Source organism: Neopsephotus bourkii, unplaced genomic scaffold (genome assembly GCF_033783945.1).
Source record: "Neopsephotus bourkii isolate Nb327-2 ecotype Australia unplaced genomic scaffold, CSIRO-AGI_Nbou_v1 NB_1394, whole genome shotgun sequence".
Classification (NCBI taxonomy): Eukaryota; Metazoa; Chordata; class Aves; order Psittaciformes; family Psittacidae; genus Neopsephotus; species Neopsephotus bourkii.
The window spans coordinates 2,186,976-2,202,851 of NW_026901872.1; the positions used below are offsets into that span (position 1 = coordinate 2,186,976).

Consider the following 15,876-nt stretch of genomic DNA (forward strand, 5'->3'; position numbering starts at 1 on the left):
GGCTGCATCCTCAGTTTGATAAACCCCAGGACCACTAGTTCAGTGTAGACGTTTCAAACTGATGTCATGTCAGGACCCGGTCTCAAACACTGAAAACAGGTATTAAGAATGTTAACTGGAGTCCTATAGCCCTTGGCAATCTCAGAGGAGTAACCTCAGTAGATCACAGAGTATCATTAGGAAGCCAGGTCATTGGCTTCACTTACGATGGATGGCTTGCTGTGCAGTTAGTTTTCCTGTGTCTGGAGACATCAGGGACAGAGTCTAGTGAGGAAATTTAACTAAGTAAACAGTGGCCAGATTTATAAAGAGCTGTTGTAACACCTTGTAACATTTCAGAGCAGAATTACCCTCTGTGACCTGGTGTTAACCACAAACACCCAAAGCACTTGGGACAGCAAAGACATAGGAGAAACCAAACCAGTGTCAAAAGAGCTGCTGTGCATGCTGAAGCCAAGTGTGCTCCTGATGCCCACTGAAGCGTTTGGCACAACAGAGATACCTGTTAATGTCACTAAAATTTAGAAACCTGTTTTAGGATGAGATAAGTCAGACCCTAAATGTGAATATCATTCATTAGGGAGGGTGGAAGGGTGGCTGGTCCTAATGTAAATGCCTACAGTCCACGTTTTGTCAGCAGTACCCCAGTCCTTCAGGCAAGAACAGCTAATATAAGGAGTGGTGCTGGGAGATGAGAAAGATACATCACCTAGGTGCCTTCTGTGTATTATCATTATTAATAATGATAATAATATACATTATGCATTAAAATGTGATTATTGCTTATTATTACGTATCATATACATCTGATTGTAAGGGTACTGATGCATCATTTAGAAAAAGAAAGTGGCAGCTTATTCATGCCCTGGAAAAGATAGTTGAGGTGCTCAGCTTGAGAGAGTACCAGGCTGTGATTCCCAGTTCCATAAAGCTACTGCTTTGCAGCCCATGTTTAGGCTCCTTAGGTGCTGAGATGGGGAAACTCACCTACATAACTGATTTCAGTGGCTCTTCTTGGTTATTTAAGAAGCTTCCAGCTCAGTACTCTGGTTGTGGTGAATCCCAGGCCCCTGGTTCTCCTGTGACATATACAAAATGGCTATTTCACACTGCATGGTATGAATTCAGCAGCAGGAGCCCACAAGTGATGTACAGGGGAACTCACGATTGTCATGTTGTCTGTGGATGTAAAGCCAGAAATTAAGCACAGTAGCAGCTAGCCTGTAAGCTCACACTTTCTCCTGGATTTTACCTGTCATCTGTGAAATGCTCAAACACTTGGAACCATGCCAAACAGCTACCTGCCTCACTGTCTGTGTGGAACAGTGGATAGTCAGGCTGAGAGATTTACTCCAAGGCAGTCCAGGCAGAAAAAAAAGACAATTTCAGAAAAATACTAGGGGAAAACTGTATCATCGATTATATCATAATGGCATTAGGCGACTTTGCATGCTGCTATTAGATGGAGGAGTGAGTTTTCAGTATGATGGAGAGGCACACGCCATGATAGCCATAATGATAAAGGATTTCCTCCTCAGAGCATCCTGACCATCAAACTCTCCCCAGTTACTCTACTGGGAGAGTAGCCTGCTTGTCATCTACTCTCCACCCACCCTTTTCCCAGTAAACCTGTTCCTGGGCAAAGTGGAGGTATGGAAAATCCTGGAAGATGTTGAGGAAATTTCTAAGATGCTGTTTCCCTCTGCTACCTCCTTTTTGCTGAAAAGAGACATTGAGTCTGCAGCACCTTTGGCATAGCGGCACCAAGGCTGCCACCAGAGCACTTTCCATAAGATCCCCTCCCTCTGCAGAGCACTTTCAAGCCTCCACCCACCACAGCCGGCATTTATTAGTGTCTCGATTGCAGAGGCAGGTTCTGCTCCTGGGTTCAGCTCATGAAAAAGAGGAGTAGAGGTCCCTAGTTCTGGGGCTGTGATATGGTGATGCTTTGTAATTAGCCCAGGGTTTACAGGTTCAGTGTAACTTTGGATTACTACAAGAGACTTACCAAATACATGGTGGCATAGGAGGGGTGCTCCTAATAATGCTTTGAAAATGAAAAGAAAGCTTATTCAGATGAAAAAAACCCTGTCAAACTAAGGAAAAAGACAGAACTGCCTTTTCTGTCTACCCCACGACTGGCCTCATGCTCCGGTGTGTTTCCATGGAGGCTGTTGCTGTCACTGTATGGCTCACGCTGGAGTGTCACATTGGATGGGAGCCAGCTCAACAAGAAAAATAAAGTGAGTTTTTAAGAGGTAATGTGGTAAATGTTCTTCTCAGTCTGGCTACCAATATGTGCTGTCTAGCCTGAGGCGCGCAGCACATATGGGTGAAGCTACTGAAGTTTGGTACTTTTAACTTCTGGAGTCACTTTTTACAAAATCAAAGGAGACACATTGAACTAATTGAGAAAAAAAAAAGATAGAAAAGATAGATAAGGCAAGACAAGGCTGAGCGATCTGATCTCAACAGGCTGCCACTGCCCATTTCTCAGTTTATATTCTGGGATTTACAGGCTTTTCCACATACTGGGGGATTTTCCCTGCTCTTAGTCTCCGGCAGAGCCGGCAACTGTTCACAGCAGCAGATGGCTAGGTAGCAAAGTGCCCTGACCATGCTGATGGTGCCCAGGCAGGTGATGGTGGCCAGCGCAGCAGCAGATGCTGGCATCTGGGCCACCTGCTTGGGGCAGCTGTAATGGCAGCCCTGCCCTCCTGCTCCCCCAGCAGCTGCTGGAGTAGGCAGCCTGGCTGCAATTCCTCCTTCCTTTGTGGAAATGCAGTTTTACCTTCACTGCTCTGGCGTTGCCTGCTCTGCAGAGAATATGGCCAGCCCATTTCGGGGGGCTGTGCTAGCAAGGGCAACTTTTACAGCAAAATAGAGGTGATGTCTGCCGTTTGAAAACTGCTCCTCTCTTACTTATGGTCTTTCAAGACTCTTCAGTAGTCATGTTGTGGTGTGCCCCTGGGCTTCTGGGAGAGCATCACAACCTCCTCCTCTTTTTTCCATCTGTCAGCTCAGTAGTGACAATGGGGCAGACTGGAGTTTCTTTCAGCTCATTCGATTTCTATGGTTAGCATTTGCCAAGTGCTCAACCATTTGTAAAAATCATGTCATCAGTTGTCATTAGAAAGAGAATTGATAAGTGGTATTTGAGCTTTGCAGTCACTCAAATGAATTAATTCTCTCAGTTAAAAAAAATCCCCAAACCACAAAAACAAGCCCAGACATTAAGTAAGCAATTGCTACAATACGATGATTAAGTTTTTCATCTGTTAGAGTGATACCCAGTGCCACAACTATGGTTAACAATCTGTCAAATTCTCCAAAAAAAAAAAACAAACAAAACTCTAACACATTAAAAAATGATAATTTACTCATCTGAAATGTGGTATGTACAACTAATTCCAGATGAAGCATCTTAACGCTTGTGAACCATCAACCTTTAGCATCCAGAAAGCATACAATCTGAAAATCTCCATGACCATGGCAATGTCCATGGCACACAGGTGCAAACGTAGCAATTTCAAGCCAACCTGATGAAATAACAGAAGTGTTGGAAAGAACCATTTCAAGTGTGTCCCATTTCCAATCTGATTCTGAATCTTTTCCATTCTTGTGACCAGGTAGGTATGTCTTGAATCCATGGATTCTGATACCAGAAAAACCAAATTGCACGGCCCTGAAATCAAAACAGAAGTTATCATGGTGAGTGCCTTAGTAACACAGGAAAGCACCTGTAAGACAGGGTGGAAGACAGGAAAGGAGGAATGTTGTCTGAGTAAAGAAAAAGCATCAAAGTGCTTATTTATTTGGAGATTGATACTGTTATAATTTTTTTAACACCTCCATGAAGAACAATGAACTTGGCTGAAATAAAAACAACTGAGGAAAAAAAACAGAATTTGTTGAAAATATTTGATATACCTAAAACCTGTCAAGGGAAAGTGTGAAAGACTGCTATGATAATATATGCAGAGAAGACACCCCAGCTGTTTTTGGCTGCCTACTAGGTACAAAATCACATCCATGCCCAGCTGAACGTGTTCCTTTGCTAACATGCCTGCAGAATGCTTCTCAGTCCCAATGCACAAATGCTGATATTTCTGAAACCTTTCTTCTGCTTTTTAAAGTGCTCCTCCAGGTCTTTCATGTTCAGAACTTCTTTTGTAGCCTATGAAACCCCTGCACAGGGAACAAACCAGGTATCACCAATTTTACAAAGACACAGTGGAGGGCAAAATAACCAGAAGCCACGGAGACCATGAGACAGTGGGAGTTACAGGGAAAACTTGGTAAGATTGTTGCTCACCATTTCTCTACATTAGCAGCAGAGATGGAGTAGCTTTAATGTTCCTATGAGAATACAGCACACCTCTCTTTATGAAGCACTCTTTAAGGGATCCCCCCCTTTTTTTTTTTTTTTCCTCCTAAACAACCAAACACTACAATATGAGGAGCTGAGATAATGGAATTGAACACGGAGCTTAAATCGATGTAAGAAATTTTCTCAGGGTGATGAATTTAGGATTTAGGCCCATAAATACAGCTACAAACTACAGAGTTTTGAAATGAAAATCCAGAGCAACATATTCTGTTCCTGGGCATCAAACTGACACACTGTCCATAACCAGGAAGTGCTTTTCTCCTTTTCTTTTTCTTACAAAAAACATTAGCCAAACATTGTAAAAACCCAAAGCTCCTTCTTTCCCAAAACACGTTCCTCAATGATTTCCTACTCCCTACTATCTTTTGCTATGTCGGATGTTACTAAATAATGAACTGTCCCTCCTGTTCTTCTGCCTCTTAAATAAGACCACAACTGTTTAAGAATTCTTGCTGAAAGAAGACAAGTTTAAAATTAAGAAAAAAATAGTGCATGGTCCCAATCCAAGGTAATAGAAAGGGCACAGAGCTTCCAGATCAAGGGAGTGAAGCATTAATACTGTGTGGCCCCACTTTCCTAGAATATGTGTCTTGGCAACATTGCTAGTCTAAATCTGGCAAATTGAGTATTTTGACCTCAATTCCTGAAGAAAAACATTCACCTATTATATCAGATTACAATTTTCCTCTTTTGTGCAGCATAACTGAACTATTCTCCGTCAGTAAGTGTGTACACTAACACTGCCACTCATGCACTGAGCTAGGTTGTTTTTCTTGGGGATTTTTTAAGGAGAGTGGGCTGAAGGGAAGATGATTTCCTGATAGTCTGTCTAAGAATGAACAATTGGTTTATACAGAGTACAGAAAAGTATGAATGTGGTGTACAAAAGCTCTGATGTTCATACCCAAGGAGTATTACTGCTGATGTTTGAGTGAGTCACATGAAATAGGAGTGTTGCTTGTTAGTTGCACTTGTACATTTTAGATTGACCATTTTGGTTAATGGCCACCTAGAAGTTGGCTATAAACTCTAGCATTTGATGGCAGAGTGCCATGCATGTTGAAACACTTCAGAAGTAGATTCAAAGAAACAGAAGCTGACATCCCTGCCCCAAAAAAGTCTGCAACCTCATACTGGATGGCAGCTGTTGGATAAAGGGGCAAGGCCCACGTTTTTATGTTGAGCTTAACAGCAGTTGGAATGGAGAAGGAGTGGAGGAAGCGCTTGGCAGATGATCACAGGCTGGATTGCAAGATAGCAACCATACCCAAAGGCTGTATCTGCTGATGTGGTCAATTCCTTGGCAAAGAAAACCCATTTATTTGCCTGTATCCAGAAGGGAAGGCTTATGAAAGGAACTGCTAACACAATCCCTCAACTGCAGGTATTTGAACAGATTATCTGTCAACCCGAAGGTTTCCCTAAGTTCAGCAAATGAACACAGTCTGTCTTCTAAAATGTATCATGTAATTTGTTAAAGCTTTTGTCTAACTATGCATCCCAAATAGAAAATGCATTTAGTTTTTTGTTTGGGTAGCGAGGTTGACTTTATTTGAGTTAGAAAATTGAATACAAGCTGAAATGGAATAAACAATAGATAAGAGTGATATTTTATAACTGGTGTTAATTTCAATGACAATCTTCTGATATTCAGCACATCATTGATTTATTTCAGATGTATTTTTATGTGTTTCAGACTGGCATTGTTAAAATATTCTATTGATTTTCTGTTTTCTTTTGTTCTGAGGTTCCAGTGTGCTCTCTGTTGGTGATGCCATTCCCCATTTTGAAAAATGATTGATCAATTATGATTAAATAAAAAAAGAAATTAAAAAAAAGACATGCGAAAGTTAAAAGGTAGAAATCGCTAAATTTCTTTCACGATTATTATCTGTTTGGTGCTGGACGAGGATCTAAGACAAAATGCAAACAGGACAACGGATATTGGGGAAGAACGGTGAAGAAAATTCTGTATCAGTGGAGGACAGACACAGGAGAGGTAAAAGGCTGAGTAACTACAAGTAAATTTTATAGGCCCTTTCTTTTGGTAAGTTTGGGGAAACTCCATCGGGGAAGAACACCTCCAAGAAGACTGGAGAGAGGTGTCTGCGACTCTTGAGTGATAAGACTCGATAGAAGCAAGTTAGCAGTACCGCTCTGTCAGCATTATGGCAGAAGTGGAGGATTAGGGAAAAAGTCTAAAATATGCATGTAAACACAATTGTTGAGCTTATGAAAAAGTTAAGCAACCAGAAATGTTCCGTGGGCTGGTTTGTTCTCCTGGTTTCCAAAAGTATGGGTTTTCTATTTTTAGAATTGTGTTTCGCAATACACTGTTAGGTTCCTGTTTCAAAATTTAAGACTGTGTTTCTGAAAACATGGCATGCTGAAAAGTCTTGCTCATTTAACAGGCAATATGATTAAAGTGTCTTTTCTCAAAAAAAAAATAAAAAGAGAGCTTTCTAAATCTTTAGAAATACCAAATGTTTTCAAAATGTTTCTGTGTTAAATTGTAAGCCGGAACATTTTCAAATAGACAATATACGCTCAGCTTTGTTAAGCTAGATGAGAATGGAAACAGAGGGGTCAGGTGTATGGAGTGAGCCAAGATGGTGATTTAGTAGGACATGTTTTCCATAAAAGCATGTGATTGAGAACTATGTTTCTCTATAAATCTGTGATATATATAAAACACTAATGTGTAATATCCCTACTTCTGTATCAATCTCTTGATATATAATCATGTAATACATTTCTCCTGCAAATGCAGCTACGTATTTTTTGCTTTAGATACTGCCCCGCAAATTCATGCATATGGGTAATAGTTCTTAGCAGCAGGCAATAGACCATGTAAACAGCCAACATAGTACATAATGGAGCTCACAGAGAACAAATTTTATCACCAAATGCCAGTCAGCCAAGCCCTCTTCGAGATGATTTCCTCAGATACATTAGATAAATGAATAAAATATTTCTAAGTATGACAAAATAAATATCGATGTTTTTAAACGTTTTACCTGAAATTCAATGGAAATGAGCTTCATTTGCTTCTCAGGTCATGGAAACACGTATAACATGATGTTTCTCTGTTTCTCTGTTCCCCACCTTATCGCACCATCTACATGCAATATGCTTCCCGCTATCACTATTCATTTTTCATGTACCAAGTATTTGTTAATCCTTTAACCTCAGTAGGCAGAAACCAGTTTTCCTCTGCAGAACACTCAGTGCTGGGAAAGCCTTGCTCCATGTTCCCAGTGGTTAAGAAGGCTGAATGTTAATACTCATGGCTTTTTTATTGATAAATCTGAATATAAGCTATGCGTCTGTCCAGGGAATGTTTCCAGTGGTGCTCTATGGTAGCCTTCCTCCCTTATGGGTTTACATATTTTATCTTTTAAAACAAGTGTTACAATGTTAACTTTTGACTTGGGTAAAATCTCCTGATACCTAATGAATCACATATGTAACTCAGGGTGAGTTGTTGGAACTGGTTATGTATCTGAAGTAATAATATAAGGAAATAAATTGCTTGAGTCACTACACTGTATTTTAACTTGGTGCTCACTTTTCTCCAAAGGAAATGTTTACACTAGAGGCAACATTATAATACTAAATTGTACCCAATCCCTTTTATACCTTCTGGATACATACATTTATATAGACTGTGAAGCAGATTTCTGTTTATAACCATTTTAACACTTCTTATTTGGTATTCTGCCTTTTCTTTTTTTTTTTAACCTTGTGGAAATAGAGATAAGATGCAGGGACAAATAGCGAGGGGGTTGTTACCTAAACAGTTTATGCTGAAAGGCAGCACTGGATCAGTTACAGGGAGAACACATAAAGAGATGCCGAGATGTATTTCAGGCAGTTGGCATGAAATCCTCTAAGGGAACAAACATTGGTTCTGGTTCTTCTGGCTTCCTTGGTAAATACTGTGTAGAGCAGCAAACATTAGTTTGTATTTAATGAAAGTAATGGTGTTTTAGCAGTAATTATTTACCCAAGCTCAGCCTGTCTTTCTGTGTAAACAGACAAGCTACACAGGCTTTTACAAACACTCACATGACGGGCCAACGAATTAGACAAGGGATCCCTCTTTTTGCATTTTATTTACCAAATAATTGTAACGAGTGGGCACCTCTGGAACTGCTGAGCTGGGCCTGAATCTGAGGAGAGGCAGGGGTGGGAATTCAGTAAGAACTTGCCATTTTCTACCTGCTCTGACCAAGGTGTCCTGTCCAGCATGGCACCCTTTACTGTTCACCAGGCTGTTAAGCTTCCTTAAACTGAACCCTGCTCCCCCAGACATTGTCCATCTTAGCAGCCAGGCCTGGCCAAAGCTCACCTGCACTCTGGCCACAGTGTTTACTTCATGCAACACGAACCACAGAAGAGGCAGTAGAAAACAGCCACATCAGCTTTACATTAACAAAAGGCTCTAAGATGCAAGGGAATCCCTAGGTAACTTGACAAGCCAGACTAATAGCCTTGACACTGGTCAGGTGTGGGCCAGGATCTTTCCACCGAAGTATTTCATTGTGTAAACACATAAGCATTAAGAATGCTTTTGAAAAGAAATCTGCTTAAAGTTTAAGCACTGATTCTCAGGGATTATGGTTTTTTGTTTCCTAAGGTTTTCTAAAGTTCTTTCGAACCATCAATGTAATAAAAACAGTTTCAGTTTTAAGCACACTTCAAGATTTTGGAGTCTCTTTCTCTGTATGCTGTTATAAAGCCTTTACTTCTGTGCCTCTGACCAAGAAACAAGCCACAAAAAGCAAGGTTTGCTGACCCAGCCCCTGCGAGCCCCCCAGGCAGCCGCGATCCGCCGCGCCCCGCCTGCTCCGTGCCTCACCCTCCGTGTGTCCTGCCCCGCAGCTCCCCTCACCCTCCATATCGCCCGCCCCGTGTGTCGTCCCCTCGGGGCGCTCCTCAGTGCCACGACCGCCATGTCCCGAAGGGGCTCCCCTCGGCACCGCCACCGCCTTGTCCCCGGGGGCTCCTCTCGGTGACCCCCTCAGTGTCCCCATTACCCCCTGTTTCCGCCTCGTCCCACCCGCTGTTAACCTGCCCCCCCTCCCCTACGCTCGGCTCGGCCCCGCCCTGCCCTGCCCGACCCCGCCTGCTCTCAGCGCTCCCCGGCCCCGGGCCTCCCCTCGGCGCCCCCCGCGCCCCCGCTGCCGGCCCCGCCCGGCCCCTCCCAGCGGCGCTCCGCTGCCCTGCCCCCCGCAGTCGGGCGGGTCCGGGGCCGTGTCCGGGCCCGGGGCCGTGTCCGGGAGGGGGGCGGGGCTGCCGGGCGTTCCCGTCCCCACCCCCCCCGGGGCGGGGCAGGGCGGGCGGTGCACCGGGTGCCGGGGGCGCGGCCCCTCCCCTCCCTCCCTCCGCCCGGCTGCCGGTGGGGGCGGGGACGCGCCGCATGCCAGCGACGCCACCGGCGCCCTCCGCGGCCGGAGCAGGGGCCGGGAGCTGGGGAGGGGGACGCCGGTCCGGACCGGGCCCTTTGTCTGAAGCGGCTGGTGGGGTGTCTCGGCGGCGGCACCACCGTGAGGCGAGGAGAGGCGGCGCCGGGAGCCCCCACCCCCGGCCCAGCCTGGCCCCGGCTCATCATGTGACGCGGGTAAGTCGGCGGCGAGAGCCGCGGCTCCCCGGGCTGTCCCCATTCATTACCCGGGGACGGCGGCTGCGTCCGCCGGTGTGCCCTGGGCGAGTGTCCGTCTGTCCGTGTGGTACGGCCCGGGGAGAGCGGGGCGGGCGGGCAAACAGAGCGAGCGGGGACCCTGTGTCAGGGGAAGGAAACAGTTTCTCCTGCTCTGCTGCTTCTGCTCAGGTCTGTGCCCATTCCCTTTCTTACCGGAATAAACGGATAACGTGTAGGTTTTTTGCAGCTGTCCCAGTCAGGTTTCTATGTTACAAAAAACAAAAAAAAACAAAAAACCCAAACCAACCAAATCGTTCCGGTACAGAAGTTAAATAATTTTAAAGAAAAGCGGGTGCACAGCGCACCCCGTCTATCCAATTCCTCTTTCTCCCCCTTCTTCCCCCAGCGCAGTCGGGGGTTAACGGCAGTGCCCTCCCGCCCTCTATCCCTCCTCCCATCCCATCCCTAACCTACATGCTTCCCGGTGCCCTGGAGGCAGCAGTACCGGAGGGGGGGTGGCTGTGGGGTGTGTGTGCAGGGTGGTGGGGGCCGGCCCGAACTTTTCCCTCAACTTTCCCGCTGAGGTTTTAGAAGGGGGGCGAGGAGGGAAGTGGGAGAAGGCAGTGAAAAAGAAGGGAGAAAAATGAAAAGCGATAAGCCAGGAGTGATGAGCAGCGAGCTGGGAGCGCCCAGCTCTTTGTGCTCCCGTCCCCGGGGCGGCCGCGGTGCCCCTGCGCCTTTGGGGTGGGAAAGGTAATATAAAAGGAAGTGTTAAAAAAAAATTAATATATATATATATAAAATACAGGAGTGAAATACTCGGGGGGTGGGGTGGGAAAATAAGAGTGTAACACTCTACGGGGGAAAAAAATCAGTGTAATGATCTATGGGGGGAGATAAAGACCAAGAGTGTACTGCTACATTACCTTCTACCAAAATAATTGTCTTCTCTAAAATAAATACTTGCTGTTCCAGAAGTCGGACGGCGTTGCTTGGGGAGCAGACTGCTGGTATTTACGTTAAAACCTATGCCCAGAGTGGCTGCGGGAGATGCGTGTGCCCGCTCTCCCCATGGCTTCGGTGTTCCCCTTGCGAACCCCACCGAAAGGTTTCTGTTGGGGGAATGCTCTGGGATGAAATCTGGGCTCCTGTCCGCCTCCAAAAGGACTTTTTTTTTTGAGGGGGGAGGGGGAAGGTGGATGGGAGCAGCCAAGATGAGTTATTTTATGTTCCCGTCCTCCCCCCCGCCCCGCGCCATGGTTTGCAGGGCTGTGATGCTCCGCTCCAGACAGCGGGGTTTTTTCGGATCGTGGCATGGCAAATGAGATGTTTCACACGCTTAGGGAGCAGGTACGAGCAGTTTGTTAGGGTGGCACTGAAGAGAACTTCACTTGCACTCGGGTTTATGTCGGGCTTGTAAAATCCTGCAAGCTTTCGGCAGTCCCCCTGCATACGTGAGTAAACCAGTTTATTTTTTTGATTCTCCACCGTGAAAGAAATGGTGGTGTGCCTCTCCCGTGGTGTTTCCCCTGCTGTCCCCTTGCTGTCTCGCTCGCGGCAGGTAGATATCCGCGGCAACTTTGCGGGGTGGTTTTATGTAGCGCTGGCGGCATAAGGGCTCCATTTTCTGCTTTCTGGTTGGTCTAGAACTCCGAAATGCACAGGAACAGCGAAGTGGTCTTAGTGCTGGATTAGTAACTGGGCTGAATAGGTCACCGATGGGGCGATAGAGGCGTTTTATTAATGACGTAAGGCTGCATAAACCTGGTCTGCTGATTTTTTTTATTTCAATATATGGTTGGTGCGGGGGGGAGGGGGAATATCTCTCTAATGGGACGTAATCAACTTGAAACCGCTGACTGCAGCTTGGCGTATCACCCAACGTCACCAACTGGCCGCGCGGAGCCGAGGGAGCGCTGCGTGCGGGGGTTTTGTGTTAGGATTATTTAGTATTTTTAGGGCTTTTCATTATTACTTGCTGTTCCCCCTGCCCGAGGCTTTGGCAGCGGGCCGGAGCTGCTGCCGCTATGCTGCCGGCAGGTGCCGGCGCTGGAGCTTGGTGGGATGACATCACCCCCTCCAAAGCTGGAGCAGCACCCATGCGCACCCCTGCTCAGGGCCCCCCCGCCGCCTCCAGAGCAGCGCTGGGAGCATCCACCTTAGTATTTCTGTTTTCTTTTTTCCCTTTTATTAATCCTTTCCTCTTCCTTTCTTTTGCTGTGTATGGTTAACTGGAACTGAACTGGGGGGGAGGAGGGCACCTTCCTTCAGGCAGACCTCCTCATTAGGATTCAGACAGCTTTACAAGGTGGATTTACACACCCACTCCCCCTTTCCCCCCCTTTTTACACCACCCCCCCCCCCCCCCCCCCCCGCCCCCCGTTCATGGAGAAGTCAATACCGTTCAGAGGTACTGCAAAACAAATAATTGTATTTTCTCTTCTATCCCCCAGTTGTGGGTGGAAAAAGAGGGTTTTTTGAGGAGGAGATGTGCTGTGGGGCATTTGCTGAGTGACTGCACATGTGCTGGAGGGGCTGGGAAGGAGTTTAGGATGTGGGAGATAACTGTTTGGTTTGTGCTTCTGGGTGTGAGGCAGCGTCAGTGAGTGAAGGAGGGGGGGAAGGGAAATGAGGTATCTTTAATTTATTTCTCTCCCCAGTAATACTTAGTGACAATATTTCCAGGCCTTCCTGTGATCTCTTGTAGAAAAGCTTTGTCTGGAAAGGCCCCTGAGAGCCCAAGAAGGCTGTGTAGCAACTTTTAAAAATAAACTTGAAGATTCCAGGACAGGCTAAACGTGGAGTCCTCTGCCAGCTGTTTCTGTCAGGATGCTCAAGCAGAGTTCTGCTGCAGAGACCAGGCTGAGGTGTGGTGCGTAAGAACTAGCTCTTCTTTCCCCAGGAGATGGTGGAGCAGGGTCAGTGCAGGGCTTGGGCTGCAGAACCACTTGGTAGTGACCATCTCTGCCCAGACCGAGGTGCTGGGTGATGGTACCCACCATAATTAAGTAGAAGTGCAGACCATGTTTTTGAAGGAAGATAGACTCTCCTGGATGTTTGGGGAGTTGTCTAATGCACCATGGGGTTCTAGAAGGTCTGTGTAATTCAGTGCAGGTTTTGGCACTAGAAGGGCATCCCGTTGTTTAGATTTTGGGTAGTTCACGGCATAAATGGAAAGTGAATGCCTTTTCTCATCACAGGGTGGATGATGCCTGCTTAGCCTTCCCAAAGTTGCAGTGCTGTTGCTTCTGTGCTTCAGGCTGCTGGATCACTTCTGTCAGGCTTCCGTGGCCACTGGTGATGCTTTTCAGGATGGCCAGCCTCCTTGCTTGTTCCTTCAGTTAAGTGTCATCTGCATTGTGTAACAGGTCTTGTCAGCATAAGGTTGGTTTTGACCAAATCTTTGTTTGAATCAAGTGAAACAAGAGACTGTGAGGTGTTTGTATATTAATAAAGCTGGGGAATTGTTTATTTTTACTGAAGTGTTTTGCTTGTGACTTTTGAAGTGTTGTATCTTCATTTATTTTGTTGGAGGGTGATTGTGTTTTGCCTTACCTTGATGTAACTACAAAGTGACACAAAAATTAATTGAGTGAAATGGAAATTTCATTTTTAGAGAAGCTGAAATGGATGCATCACTGAGACTTTGACCTTCTCAGCTACTGACTAGTGGTTGTTTACTACAGCTGCAGCTGTGTGTCTTTGGAAGAGGAGGAGCTGCAAACACAGGCATGCTCACTTCCCTCAGCTAGAGAGGAGAGCTTAGAATGAGCATGCTGTTTCAAAGTGAGATGTAAAGTATTGAGCAGTCAGGTTGTTGCCTTTCCTTTTGTACAAAGTGTGCTGTGCTGTAACTGTAAGACATATTTGAGTCTTGGAAGTGCAAATGTGAAAGCTTAAAATGACTGTGCTTCCTATGCAGTGAAATTATCTTTTTACAAATGAAATGCATACTTATGCTATAAAAAAAGAAGGGCTTTTGCGTGTAGTACTAAGGGCACTTTCAGCATTTTTCATCAGTGGAAAAAACTCCATGTAAGCTCACCCTCTGTTCAACAGTTGAACTTTAGACTCCTCTTGTTTCAACTGAATGGTTTATTTTTATTATTTATTTATTTTTTGGAGTTAGTACTCAATGCAAGGAAAAAAAGCGCAACAAGAGTTGAGGAGTCAGTGTCAAAATTATTGTTTTACTTTATAGCTAGACATAGAACTGTGTTGACAAACTGGACTGGAGCGTTGACTGGACCTAATATATGTATGTGGCACTGTTGCAGAAGTTGGTAAAATTGGACCAATGTGAGGATATTTGTGCAGTCTCTTTTGGTTTATATATCTATAAAAAAGGAACAACAAAATCCAGGTCTGTGCTAGTGAAGCTGCATTTGCATTTGGAAGCTCTCTTCCACACTTAGACGTGGTGCTCTAAAATCTGTGAACTTTCTCATACTTCTCAAAGTTTGGTGTGACTGGTAGGTTTGAAGTTTATAGTCTGTGCTCTCATGTTTGCTCCCAGGCAATAACTGTAACACAAAAGTGATAGAGTATTCTTTAATCAGCTTTATTTATTTTTTGGTGGCAGAGAATTCTTAAAATAATACTGGGAGACGGAAGAAGAAAAATGAATATGGCTTTGCCAAAAAGTCAGTATTCCTACACTGTATATAACCCTGAGCTTGTGTGCACTTTCCTTTCTTGTGTTCAGTGTGAAATCTTGTGGTCTTTATCAGAAAGCATGAGCTAGACCTTGGTGTAAGCCAAAATTAGATTACAATGCACAAGTATTTTTTGCATTTGTGTCTGCTGCAGAATGATGTGTTTTGATTTGGAGAAGACAACTTTAAATTATGGTGTGCCTTGGATCCTGTAACTGTTTTGGTCATTTCCTGCATTTTTGGGACGGGATGGTGGCATGAGCCATCCCAGTGTTTCTCAACTGGAATATATGGTAGGACTTGGGAGTGAATATGTGAAATCATGTGAAATATATTCAGGGACTGTATGCTTCATACTGAATGAGTTTCTTCATGCATTCCACATCTCTGCACATCGGCTCCTGTGTCAGAGGAGCCCCTTCTGCTGCAGGGACAAGGGTAGGACTTTAGGTGTTGGCTTGCTAATTATTCCTTTTTAAATTTAAAGTTCAGTAAAATCATGGGAATGCAAAAGCTAAGGTATATCAGAACTGAAAGTGTGTGTGCTGAGGTCACTGGAGAACCCATGATCAAAGGTTATTAAAAGTCTACACTCAGTAATACTGAATAAAGTTTGCCAAGACCATTTCATGCTGGCATTTCCTACCCTCTGAATGCCATCCTAGCAATGCCTATATTCTTTTTCAATCTGCTGGCTTGTTTATTTGTTCATAGGTTTTGTTTTTGGGTTTTGTTTTTTTTCCTTGAAACAAATGTTTTCATGAGCAATCGTGTTTATCCTTTTGTGGGTTGCTGGTGATGCTGGTGTTGACAGGCTTCTGAGTTGCTGCTCAGACCAGCACCACTTGAGTTAAGGAATGTCTGGTTAGCAGTAGCAAGCTTTTGTCCTCTCTGTGAACCAGCCTCTAGGACTGGAATGAAGAATGAAGCACAGCTCTTTGCTAATGGCTGGCACAGTGTTTGCTACATAGCAGGGTAATGATGGGACTCAGGAATCCCGAGCTTTGTTTCTGGCAGTGGGGCGAGTGTGTTCTCCTCATTTAAACATAGAACAATCAAATACATGACCTTGGACATCAGCGCCACAAAGGGGATAATTAATCAGATGGTGTATCCTGTTGGGAGACCTGGATTCTGGTGGTGACTTTGTCAGATGTCACCTGGGACAACCACTTTGTTACCCTCTC

At 45.1% G+C, this 15,876-nt stretch overlaps 1 protein-coding gene and 1 long non-coding RNA gene across 5 annotated transcripts in view; one reads left to right on the plus strand and one right to left on the minus strand.

The window, feature by feature from the left end:
• Positions 1-3,361: 3,361 nt before the first annotated feature.
• LOC133220005 (uncharacterized) lies at positions 3,362-8,996 on the minus strand. The gene is made up of 3 exons (XR_009727619.1): positions 8,742-8,996; positions 8,183-8,279; positions 3,362-3,685 (listed from the first exon to the last, which is right to left on the minus strand). It is a non-coding gene; the product is annotated as an uncharacterized LOC133220005 (long non-coding RNA).
• A 719-nt stretch (positions 8,997-9,715) lies between these two features.
• The window catches only part of KLF12 (KLF transcription factor 12), a 245,384-nt gene continuing 239,223 nt past the window's right edge, over positions 9,716-15,876 (plus strand). The window contains exon 1 of one of the 4 annotated variants that reach the window (XM_061367760.1): positions 9,716-10,013. In XM_061367760.1, coding sequence (XP_061223744.1) covers positions 9,813-10,013 — 201 coding nt within the window. In that variant the 5' untranslated portion in view covers positions 9,716-9,812. Of the gene's footprint in view, positions 10,014-10,033; positions 10,224-15,876 lie in introns of those variants that run through there. The other 3 variants (XM_061367761.1, XM_061367762.1, XM_061367763.1) reach the window with 3 other exon arrangements.